This window comes from Pelophylax lessonae (genome assembly GCF_965119305.1).
Source record: "Pelophylax lessonae genome assembly, chromosome: 11".
Taxonomy (NCBI): Eukaryota; Metazoa; Chordata; class Amphibia; order Anura; family Ranidae; genus Pelophylax; species Pelophylax lessonae.
Window position 1 is genome coordinate 159,379,085 of NC_138778.1, and position 12,641 is coordinate 159,391,725.

The 12,641-nt window shown below is 44.7% G+C and overlaps 1 protein-coding gene across 4 annotated transcripts in view; it reads left to right on the forward strand.

Annotated features, from left to right (window-relative positions):
- The window catches only part of THRA (thyroid hormone receptor alpha), a 120,831-nt gene that overhangs the window by 78,626 nt on the left and 29,564 nt on the right, over positions 1–12,641 (forward strand). For 2 of the 4 annotated variants that reach the window (XM_082271409.1, XM_082271412.1), the window contains exon 3: positions 3,227–3,357. In XM_082271409.1, coding sequence (XP_082127535.1) covers positions 3,227–3,357 — 131 coding nt within the window. The remainder of the gene's footprint in view (positions 1–3,226; positions 3,358–12,641) is intronic. The other 2 variants (XM_082271410.1, XM_082271411.1) reach the window with 1 other exon arrangement.

Sequence of the window (12,641 nt, forward strand, 5' to 3'; positions counted from 1 at the left end):
ACCCTAAACATACAGTCAGACATTCAATGGAATGGTTTAGATTAAAGCATATTCATGTGTTAGATTAGCCCAGTCAAAGTCCAGACCTAAATCCAATTGCGAATCTGTGGCAAGAATTTAAAAAATTGCTGATCACAGACGCTCTCCATCCAATCTGACAGAGCTTGAGCTAATTTGCAAAGAAGAATGGGCAAAAATGTCACTCTCTAGATGGCCAAAGCTGGTAGAGACATACTTAAAAAGACTCGCAGCTGTAATTGCAATAAAAGGTGATTCTACAAAGTATTGACTCATGGGGGGCTTAATACAAATGCACGCCACACTTTTCAGATATTTGTAAAAAAATGTGAAAATCATTTATCATTTTCCTTTCACTTCACAATTATTTGCCACTTTGTGTTGGTCTATCCCATAAAATCCAATAAAATAAATTTACGTTTTTGGTTGTAACATGACAAAATGTGGAACATTTCATGGGGTATGAATACTTTTTCAAGGTACTGTAGGTAGAAGCTTGAATTCCTGTTAGATATCTGTGCCCCTGTTGCAAATTGTCTTCAACTTCCTGTCTAGTGAAAGTGTTTTCAGTAGGACAGGAAGGGATGGTTGGGCTGGGTTCACATGTATGCAGTGCGGGACACTGCATATTATTTGAATGGGAATTGCACCGAATTCCTATTCAAATCACATGCAATTCTTTGCAGTGCAATTTGAGCCCATTCATTTTGTTAAGACCTAATCTGTGCTGCACCACACAAAAAAGGTGCAGGCATCTTTTTTTTTGCCACACCGGATTAAGATCGCACGTGTGTTCACACCATGCGATCCGATTCTTTCAATTGCACGCTTTGCAATATATTTTAGAGTGTCATTAGTTTAACATAACAGAAAGTATAACAGAAAGTAATAAAAGCCTAACAGGAGATCTATTTCTTCCCCACTTTACCTAAACCTAGAAGTCCTCCGTAGAGGAGATAGGGTTAATATCAGGAGATCACAGACATTTCATCTACATTATGTATATATAAAGGGCAATAAAATCATCAGGGAGTCATGTTGCAGAATGTTTCCCTATCTGTTTTTGTCCTCTTGATTTTTGAATGGTATTAATAATGTATGTTTGAGAACATGCATTGCTCCATGTATGGTCCCTGAGCAGAGGCAATCCGGATGCAATAGAAAACTGCTGCATTGGCTGTAGATGTCTTCCACCATGTTATCAAATCTTTGTACCAATTATTTGTGATTCACAAAGTTCCAACTAAATAATCTAACCTATTCTCTCGTTAACCTCTTTATGTTCCAAAGTTAATAGTGCTAATGCATGCAGGTTTAATGTTATCACTGATCAGAAATGAGCCCCTCTCCTCTCCACCTATCTATCTCCAGCTATAAGAATGTGCTCAAATATTTGTTGGCGAGTTGGCCTGAATCATGACTTTACAGAGACCTGTGCTGCCTAGAGGTTTTGGACAGCTACTAAAGCTAGGTTCATATATGCGTGGTTTCTGCGTGCTGCGTTTGAGCTGGCACAGCAGCCCACTTATTTTAAATGGGCTGCTTGTACATGTGGGAAACAATGGTAAAAGATCTCAGGACCTCATTTTAAAAGGGATGGGGATGCAGGGAAATCACATGGTGCTTTTGCCCCATGCAATTTTCGGACCAGAAAACACTCTCCGTTTTCAGATGCATTGGGGTGCCATTAATAATTAATAGCATCCCCGTACATCAGCTATAAAGCACTGCTTTTCCCCGCGGATGCAGGAATACATGCAGTGTGCATGCATTATATTACCTGCATATACGCTATATTGTCAAAGGTATTGGGACGCCTGCCTTTACACACACATGAACTTAAATGGCATCCCAGTCTTCATTTTGAACCCTACAGACTAAGACTGGGACGTGTGTGTAAAGGCAGGCGTCCTAATACTTTTGACAATATGCGTATGTGCTTTACAAGCATAAATATTTATTACATAAGCAAAATGTTTATGATAGTTCTGTGTGAACACTTAGGCCCCGTTCACATACAAGCGACGCTACTTCGCACCGCGACCTCCGAGGTCGCGGTGCGAGCAGCGCGCCGCGACCTCGGAGCGGCCGCCACGGACTTCATAAAATTGAAGTCTATGGCGGTTGCCTCCTGGTCGCCCCAAAGAAGCACCGGACCCTTTTTCTAAGTCGGAGCGACTTGTGTCACTCCTATTAGAACGGGTCCGCAGCTTCCCTATGGGAGGCGACCTACGGCCTTAGTGTGAGCGGGGACTAACTCTATTCACACCTGAGCGTAGTGCAGTGTGTTTTTTTTTTTTTTTTTTTTTTTTTAGCTTTTTTGTGGGTTTTTTTTTGTGGAGTTTTCCAAGTAAGCTCATGTATCAAATCTTGGCACAGAGCCAGGAGCATTTGGCCTTGCGATTTTTCCCCAATTGTAACATGTTTTGTCACTCGACAATTGTGGCAAAATCGCACCGTTTTTGAGGTGCCATTAGGAAATAATGGCATCGCAAACGCATCCCGCGTTTTGCCGCAATTCTGGAATTATGGGAAGAATCGCAGAGATTCCTCCCGCGTTTCAAATCACCTAGGTGTGAATGGAGCCTTATAGACCAGCAATTCAGGTCTCTTTCAGGCGGGTGGACTCTACTCTGCCTGTTCAGCAGGGAATCTGTCCGCTGATCCCCCACTGATGCATACTGGACACTATTTTCTCTATGGGGGGGTCAGATAGAAACGGAGGACAACGGGTGTCTGCACAGCATCCTTGTTTGTTCCCTGCCCCTCTCTTTCAAAACTGGAGTCACATTAGCAGAGAGATGGAAACACTAGAATACTAGTCAGTACCAGTTTGCAAAGATGAGGGGAACAAAATCACTTATACTGCTGGGTGGCCCATGTATGTAAAACTATTAGCTTAGTTGTTACATTTCAGAAAGGGGTGCCTTGACCACAAAATGGTTGAGAAACACCGATCTATAGGTAACAGACATTTCACAGCAAGTCAACAATGGGTAAAATATGAAAGAAAAATGTTTATTCTGAAAAATTGGCTATTAAAAAACACTTTTTCAGTGCCCAGGCAACTAGAAAATCATAACTGTCTTTATCTGGTGCTCTGTGAAATTTGATATGCGCTGTGGGACCTTGTCCCTGTCCCCACAGACTGTTTCTTTATAAATGGCATGATTAAGATTATGTCCCCTCTTTTCACCCGATGACATAGGTGACAGTTCGGTGTCTCTGCTCTCTGCAGGGTACATCCCTAGCTACCTGGACAAAGATGAGCCATGCGTGGTGTGCAGTGATAAGGCCACAGGATACCACTACCGATGTATTACCTGTGAGGGCTGCAAGGTAAGTCTGATGCTAAAGCAGGGACACATTTTATTATAACCTGTTTAGCAGACATGTTATTCTTTTATTAAAGAACAAGTGCAGTTTTGAAACATCATATCTCCCTTATTCTATGCAAGCAAGTTCTCAGACCAAACCTCTTACGTTTCCACTTTATCTTGTACTGACCATGAATTTCCTGCTAGTTTTATTTATTCTACTGCCTTTTAAAAGTTGTGTACCACCAGAGCTCTCCACATACTGTGATACCATAGAAAGGCATACCTGATAACCCTGTATTGGTGCATAGCTCCATGGGTAACTCCTGATTGGTTAAGCCAGAAAATAATTACTAAGCAAGCCTGTGAAACAAACTGGGAAATGATTGGTTGAAAGGGATGGGCAGGGGGTATGCACAAATATTATAGGGCAGTTGGGATGCCTGTTATCATAGAACACCAGAAAGCATCTCCTTTCTTTCTTCTTCTTTTTTTTTATCCTACCCCACCCCGCAGACACCTATCTAGAAACAGTGACGCTCACATGAAACCATCCAGATATAAAGTGCTCAAATATTTAACCAAAAAAACACACATAAAAAAAAAATATATATATATATATATATATATATATATATTTATTACATAACGATCAATCACAACAATATGATGGCCCACTTGAAGTGATTGTAAAGTCTCTTTTTTTTTTTTTTTAAAGAACAAAAATGTTATACTTACCTGCTCTGTGCAGTGGGTTTTGCACAGAGTGGCCCGGATCCTCTACTTCTCGGGTCCCTCTTCTGTGCTACTGGCCCCTCACTCCTGTTGAGTGCCTCCACAACAAGCAGCTTGCTATGGGGGCATCCAAGCCAAGTCACAGCTCCCTGTGTCCATTCAGACATGGAGCTGGGACCCGGCCTGCCCCCTCTCTCTCCTCATTGGCTGACTGACTTTGATTGACAGCAGCGGGAGCTAATTTCGCCACACCGCTGTCTTAGCCAATGGGGAGGGGAGTCCCAGGCAGCTGAGACACTCCTGTAACATCACTGGATAAAGATAGGCTCAGGTAAGTATTAAAGGGTCAGAGGGGGGGCTGCTGCATACAGAAGGTTTTTTTTTTATCTTAATGCATTGAATGCATTAGGTAAAAAAACATTCTGCTTTTACAATCCCTTTAATGTTAAAAAGGTCCCCCTTTTGCTGCCCCAAAACGCCCTGACCTGTCGCGGCATGGACACCACGAGACCTCTGAAGGTATGTTGTGGTATCTGGCATCAAGCCATCAGTAGCAGGTCCTTTAAGTTGCGAGGTGGGGCTTTCGTTCCGTGGATCGGATTGAGATCTTTAGAATTTGGAAACAAAGTCAACACCTCAAATGCATCGTTTTGTTCCTCTAAGGGTCCTTTCACATGGTGCGGTCCATTCTCTGCTCAGTGGGGGATCGGTCCGCCGATCCCCGCTGAGCAGGCGGATGACAGCTCCATCTCTGCTCTGTGTTTGGTGATGGAGCTGTCAGATTCCCCACTGTCCTCTATGGGGAGATTGCATGAGAACGGACCACTTGTCCATTCTCATCTGATCCCATCTGACCCAACCCGATCCGCTGGACAAATGGAAAATAGAGTTTCCATCTGTCCGGATTTTACGGACAAGATTGGAATCGGATAGCAGCGGGTGTCTCCGCTGACATCCGCTGCCCCATAGGGATGCATGGAGCATCCAACCTGGTCCCCCTGAAAAACTGACAGGCGGATCGGATCAGATCACCCGTGTGAAAGGACCCTTACTATGTTTGAACAATTTTTGCAGTGGGTGCATTATCCTGCTGAAAGAGACCACTGCTGTCAGGGTATATACACTTTCCATTTAGGTAGGTGGTATGTATCAAGTATTAGCCACATGACTGGCAGGACCAAGGTTTCCCAGCAGGGGCTAGCCTAAAGCATCACACTGTCTCAGCCGGCTTGCCTTCTTCCCATACTGCATCCTGGTACCATCTCTTCCCCAGGTAAGTTAAGCACATGCAACTAGCCATTCACATGATGTAAAAGAAAATGATTATACATCAGACCATACCACCTTCTTCCATTGCTTCGTGGCTCAGTTCTGATGCTCACATTCCCATTGTAGGCACTTTTAGCTGTGGACACGGGTCAGCATGGGCACCATATCCAGTCTGCACCTTTGCAGCCCCATACACAACAAAATAATGGCAATTTTTTCTGCTTTCAACACAACTTCAGGGACAACATGTTTACTTGCTGCCTCATATATCCCACTGACTTGCAGATGCCATTGTAATGTGATAATGAATGTTATTCACTTTAACTGTCAGTGATCATAAAGTTATGGCTGATCATTGCATACATGTGTAATAAATATTTATATATACTTTTCTGCTTAGCCTTGAATTGGGGAACACAAACCGGTTGTGTCTGTGGAGCCCACACTAGCATGTCACACACTTTTCATTGTGAAGCAATTATCTTTCCCAAGCATACTGTGTACTGCCACAGGTGGTTACACAATATTTATTAAATGTTTTTATAGTTGTTGGTTTATGCCTATCTGCAGTTTCAAAGTTCCATATATCTGTATCACCACTGGCCTGCTGTATCCCCAGATAACTGCTAACTTTTTCTTTAGCCCAGTCTAATATTTTTTTCTTCATCTTCTATTTATTACTTTCCCTAATTTCTCATTTCTTTATTGAACACACCCATTACACATTTACAGTGCTGGAGGAAAAAGTAAATGAACCCAGAGAATATTTACTTCAACGAAAGCTAATTGAAGTCAGTAGTTTGCACACCTAGAGTCCAGTTAATAAATTATTTTCATGTGTGGTTTACAGCTACGTAGATAAAAGATACTCAAACTTTTTAAAATTGCCGTTTATAAGAAGCATTAGTTGATGTGAACCATGCCTTGCAAAAAGGAGCTCTCTAAAGAAAGGGATGCAAAGCAATCTCAAAGTGTTTAGGCATCCATCAGTCGACAGTTACAAAAATTGTCTTTAAATGCATACAGTTTAGTACTGTGGCTACTCTTCTTAGAAGTGGGCCCCCAGCCAAGATGACTCGCAAGGCACAACGTAGAATCCTCAATGAGGTAAAGAAGAACCCACTAGTAAAAGCATCAGCTTGAAAACATCACTGGGACTGGCAAACATCCCTTTTAATGAGTTTACATTACGTAAATCTTTGAACAGACAAATTGTCAATGGCAACCCACATCTTCAAGGCCACCAAGCAGACGATTGCTCTAGCCTGGAAAACACCCCTTCTCTTGTTTGATGAAGTGAAGTGGCAGGTACATGGGATGCTTGCTAATGAGAAACTAATGGCAACTCTTACAGTTACAGTGGATATAAAAAGTCTACATACCCCTGTTAAAATGTCAGGTTTCTGTGATGTAAAAAAAATGAGACAAAGATAATAATTTCAGAGCTTTTTTCCACCTTTTATGTGACCTATAAACTATACAGCTCAGTTGAACAACAAGCTAATATGGTTGCATAAGTATGTACACCCTTGAACTAAGATTTTTGTTGAAGCACCTTTTGATTTTATTACAGCACTGTCTTTTTGGGTATGAGTGTATCAGCATTCAGCATGGCACATCTTGACTTGGCAATTTTTGCCCATTCTTCTTTGCAAAAACACTCCAAATCTGTCAGATTGCGAGCGCATCTTCTGTGCACAGCCCTCTTCAAATCACCCCACAGATTTTCAATCAGATTCAGGTCTGGGCCCTGACTGGGTCATTCTAGAACTTTAATTTTCTTCTGGTGAAGTCATTCCTTTGTTGATTTGGATGTATGCTTTGGGTCGGTGTCATGCTGAAAGATGAAGTTCCTCTTCATGTTCCACTTTCTAGCAGAAACATGAAGGTTTTTGTGCCAACATTGACTGGTATTTGGAACTGTTCATAATTCCCTCTACCTTGACAAAGGCCAAAAGCATGATGCTGCCACCACCATGCTTCACTGTGGGTATGTTTTTCTTTTGGGGATGTGCAGTGCTGTTTTTGTGCCAAACATATCTTTTGGCATTATGGCCAAAAAGTTCAACCTTTGTTTCATCATACCATAACACATTTCTCTTTCGTTCATTGAGGGCCTCGTGGTGCCGCCATTTTGTTGTAGCCTATTTGTTCTATGCATGGTGGCCATGTTTGTATAGTTCCGTGGCCATTTTGTGGTGGTTTGCCATTGAAAATAGTGACAGCCATGACAGTGGAGCCCTGTGGGCAGCGATTTTGGCAGTGGGAACTTTTCCTTATCCCCTGGTGCTGACTCCTTGATCTTTTCACTTCCTGATCACCGCTCATGAAGTGCAGGTTATCCTGGTAGCTGCAGGTGCCAGTTTTATCTGGGTGGTGAGTCTGGTGGGGTCTTCTCCCTCTCTGCTGAGGATTTATTAGTGCTTTGTGCCAGGCCGGGTGGTGCTGCCAGTGCAGTGGGGGTTGCCCTTTTGCAGTGTTTTAAACTTTTTGTGGGGTTCCCCTGGTGACTCAAGGAGTCTTTGGAGCAAATCTCCCCACCTGATCCCCTCCCTGAGACTGGGGGGGCCCTCCGGGGTCCCAAACATCCATCTATGCACTGACGGCGGTCCTGGAGTCCTTTGTTTCCTGGGTGGGTGGAGGTGGCTTTCGAGCGACGGGTTTGCAAAGAGCACTCCCCGCCTTCCCCTGCCTCATCAGATCCTGAATCTGATTCGGCCGACGCGGACGTGGGTCTGCGACCACGCACCGGAATCCTCAGATAGTGAGGCTGATTCCTCCACATCTGCAGCTGCACACGAAAAGGCACTGGTAGAAGCACTGATTGTATCTGTGCGTGAGACCTTGAAGGTGGAGGACGCAGCTGAGATGGAGGCGCAGGTTCCCTTTGGCACTCAAGCCATCCAGAGCAGCAAAGGTTTTTCCTTTCCCTGCCTATTTTGAATTGTCGCTAAGAGTGGGGGCGACCAAAGTGATTCATAGGCTGTACCCCTGTGAGGAGTCCCTTATAAGGAAGTGGACTGTTCCACCGGTGGTGGACCCTCTGGTTTCCAGATTGAACAAGACAACCATGATTCCGGTTGAAGAGTTTGGCTGACAGGAAGGTGGAGGCTGTGGCCTGCAATATGTACACTGGCTTTTTCAGCACTGAGGCCGGTATTTACCATTGCCCTGGTGTCGCAAATTCTAACTGAGTGGGCTAAGTTTTTACGCCGTGACCTGAGGGATAACGGCTCCCCCCTGCCTTTGCTGAGCTGGTGGACCAGCTGGTCCAGGGGCTGCAGTTTATCTGTGATGCCTCTTTGGATGCGGCTCTCTGTTTCGGCAGTGGTCCTCCGGCATGTCTTTTGGCTCAAATGCTGGTCTACGGTTTGTGGCGATACCCTTTATTCTTGCCTGTGCTCCTCGGGTCTTCAAAAAATGTTAGCCCCGCTGCTAGCATTGTTATGCCAACAGGGGATTGTGGTACTGGGCTACTTGGATGACCTCCTTCTGCGGGAGTTTGGCTGGATTCTGAATTTTCAGAAAACTGCTCTGGTTCCCTCCACAATGCTGGACTGTCTGCGTCTGACTCTGGACTCCAGAAATTGCAGTCTGCAATTTGTCTCCTGCTGTCCAGCAGATGGTCATCCCTCTGGACATGCATGTGGGTGCTGGGGCTGATGGTGTCTACCTTCGAGGTGGTTCCGTTTGCACAGTTCTGTAGGTGGCCCCTCTTATATGGTGGCTTCATTCTCCGGTGCTTCGGCTGGGCAAATCCTTCCTTTCCTTGTATTGGACATTGGTCACCACGGAGGCCAGCCTGTCCGACTGGAGAGTTCAGACTACTAATCCATATCTTGGAACTCCGAGCAATTAGACTGTGCCAGGACCATTGGATGGATCGTCTTCAGGTATGTCCAGTGAGCATTCAATTGGACAGTGCCACGGCCTTGGCTTATGTCAATCACCAGGGGGGCACAAGAAGTGTCCTGACGGCTCTGGGGGTACCTGGCATTCTAAGGTGGGCAGAACGGTTTGTTCCAGCTCTCCGTACACATTTCCAGGGTGGAAAATTGGCAGGCTGATTACCTCAGTCGGCAGGCGTTGGACCAAGGAGAGTGGTCCCTTTATCCGGAGGTGTTTTATCAGTTGTGTCTCCGGTGTGGCATCCCTGAGGTGGATCTGTTGGTGTCTCAGCTCAACAGAAAGATGCACAGGTTTATGGCTCGGTCGCGGGATCCTCTGGCGGATGCCACAGACGCGCTGGTGGCCCTGTGGGGTCAGTATCGTCTGGTTTACACCTTCCCTCCTCTCAAGCTTCTGCCAAGACTTCTAGGCAGGATAGAGGCAGAAGGGATTCCGGTCATCTTAGTGGCTCCAGACTGGCCTTGTTGGGCTTGGTACACCAATCTGGTGTGGCTTGTTGCCGACGTTCCTTGGAAGCTTCCTCTCAGGGAGGATCTGCTGTCCCCAGGATCAATCTTCCATCCTGCTTTATAGTTGCTGACTTTGACTGCTTGGCTGTTGAACGCCAGGTGCTAATGGATAGAGGTTTATCTGAGTTGCTGATTCCAACGCTGTTAAAAGCTAGACAATCTACCTCTAGGAAGATCTACCATCGTACATGGAAGACGTACATTGCGTGGCGTGAGTCTCCTGAGGTTCATCCTCGCTCCTTCTTGGTGGCTCGAATTTTGACCTTCCTTCAACAGGGGGTTGAATATAAAATCGGCCTTGAGTACCTTCTTCCAACGACCGTTGGCCACACACTCCCTGGTGCATACCTTTCTTCAGGGTGTCCAACATTTGCTTCCTCCAGTGTGGTCTCTGTTGCCGCCTTGAGACCTCATTTTGGGGCTTTCAGTCCTCCAGAAGCCTCCCTTTGAGAATCTATGGGAGATTCCCTTGTTTACGCTGTCTCAGAAAGTGGCTTTTTTCGTGGCTATCACCTCTGCGAGCAGGGTGTTGGAACTGGTGGCGTTATGCGGTCATTCACCTTACTGGTGATTCACAGAGATAAGGTAGTTCTTCGTCCCTGTCTGTCGTTCCTCCCAAAGGTTGTCTCTGATTTTCATTTGAATGAAGACATTGTGTTGCCTTCCCTGTGTCCCAGGCCAAAACATCCGAAGGAAATTACCTTGCATGCCTTGGATGTGGTCCAGGCAATTATGGTGTACCTGGCAGCTACGGAGTCTTTTAGGAAGTCAGACTCACTATTTGAGCTCAAAAATGGGTCTCGGAAAGGGATGTCCACTTCCTCTGCGACCATTTCAAGATGGATCAGACAGACGGTTATTCAGGCCTATTCCATCAGGGGTCAGGTCCCTCATTTCCCTGTCAAGGCGCACTCTACTTGGGCACTTGGTGCCTCCTGGGCCTTCCGTCATCAGGTGTCAGTGACACAGGTTTGCAAGGCGGCTACCTGGTCATCAGTGCACACTTTCACAAAGTTCTATAAAGTGAATGTGTTGGCAACTGTGGATGTTTCTTTTGGCCGCAAGCTTTTGCAGGCTGCTGTTTAGAGGACCTAAACCTCTTCAGGGTGTAATTTTTTCAGGTGAGCTCCAGTTGTTTTGGTTGAGCCACTGTTGCCTGGTTGGCTACTGTTTAGCCTTGGGAATTTTGTTTCTGTTCCCACCCCTCATGTTTAACACTGCTTTGGGATGTCCCAATGGTTATGATGATCAGGAGCTGTGTCCGTCAATGAACAAAAGAGAAAAATTGTATTTTTGACATAAAGTAAAATCCATTTCTCTTGTGTTCATTGACGGACACAGCACCCACCCTCTGGAGTTGTAATTCTTCTGACACTGCTTGTAACAAAACTGAGTACCTATTGCAGGGAGCTGGGATTGCCCTAAAGCGTAGCCAGACTTTTTTTCTGCCTAGTGTCCTAGGACAGTATAACCCAATGGTTATGAAGATCAGGAGCTGTGTCTGTCAATGAAAACCAGAGAAATGGATTTTACAGTAGGTCAAAAATCCCACATGCTTTTGGGAGACTTCAGATTTTGCAAAATTTTGCCAGGCTTGGATGTTTTTCTCTATAAGATGAGGTCTCCGTCTTGCCACTCTACCCCGTAGCCCAGACATATGAAGAATACTGGAGAATGTTGTCACATGTACCACACAGCCAGTACTTGGCAGATATTCCTGCAGCTCCTTTAATGTTGCTGTAGGCCTTTTGGCAGCCTCCGTGACCAGTTTTCTTCTCGTCTTTTCATCAATTTTGGAGGGACGTACAGTTCTTGGTAATGTCACCATAATTTCGCTACTTGATGATGACTGTCTTAACTGTGTCCTATGGTATATCTAATGCCTTGGAAATTCTTTTGTACCCTTCTCCTTTATAGGTCACATTAAAGGTGGAAAAGGTTCTGAAATGATTTATCTTTGTCTCTTTTTTTACATCACAGAAAGCTGATTTTAACAGGGGTGTGTAGACTTTTTATATCCATTGTACGCACAATACATTTTTGTGGATCTGGCAATCCTGGATAGAACAGTTTCCATCGATAATTTTGAGTATTGCCCGGCCTTGCTCATAATGCTGCTTGTAGGCCCCCCCGGGGTCTGGGATCTTGCTCTCGCTTCACTGACCCTCCTCTTTCCCCTCTCCCCCCTTCTCCCTTTCCCCTTCTCTCTTTTTCAGTTCTTAGTTACTTCCTCTCTCTTTTTTGCTCTAGTGTTCACTCTGGCACAATCTACCACTGTTGACCAGACCACCACACTACCTTATCTATTTTTACATTTTTTTTCCTGTTCCTATTTTTGGACAACAGAGCTCTATTTTTGTGCAAGTCTAACCTTATATGTCATATGAGCTGGTTCTTGGAGAGTCCACCAAGCTCTGGCCTTGTTTTCAGCTTTGTGTATTTCCATCTGGTCAACTCCGGTTGTTTCGTTTTAGGTTCGAAACCTCTGGTAAACTAAAGTGCACCTCCACTGACTGTGCATTTGAATCTGAAGTTACTGTACCTAGCAGAGTGTAGCTTTTATTGGACACTGCCTTTAGACCAATTTTCTTTTTTTATGCTTGTGCAAGACCTATCTTACTGCCATGTGGATGGCCAAATTCATTGTTACTGCCAGTTTATGACTCTGATTTCCGTTATATATTTTCTGGTAAAAATGTCTTTTAATAAAAAAACATTGCAAAGAACAACCACTGCTCTCCAAAAAAACATTGCTTGAAGTTTGCAAAAGAGCACCTTGACAAACCACAACACTACTGGGAAAATGCTTTGTGGACTGATGAAACAAAAGTTGAATTGTTCGGTAAGAGTATTTAGCTCTATGCATGGCACAAAAATACACAGT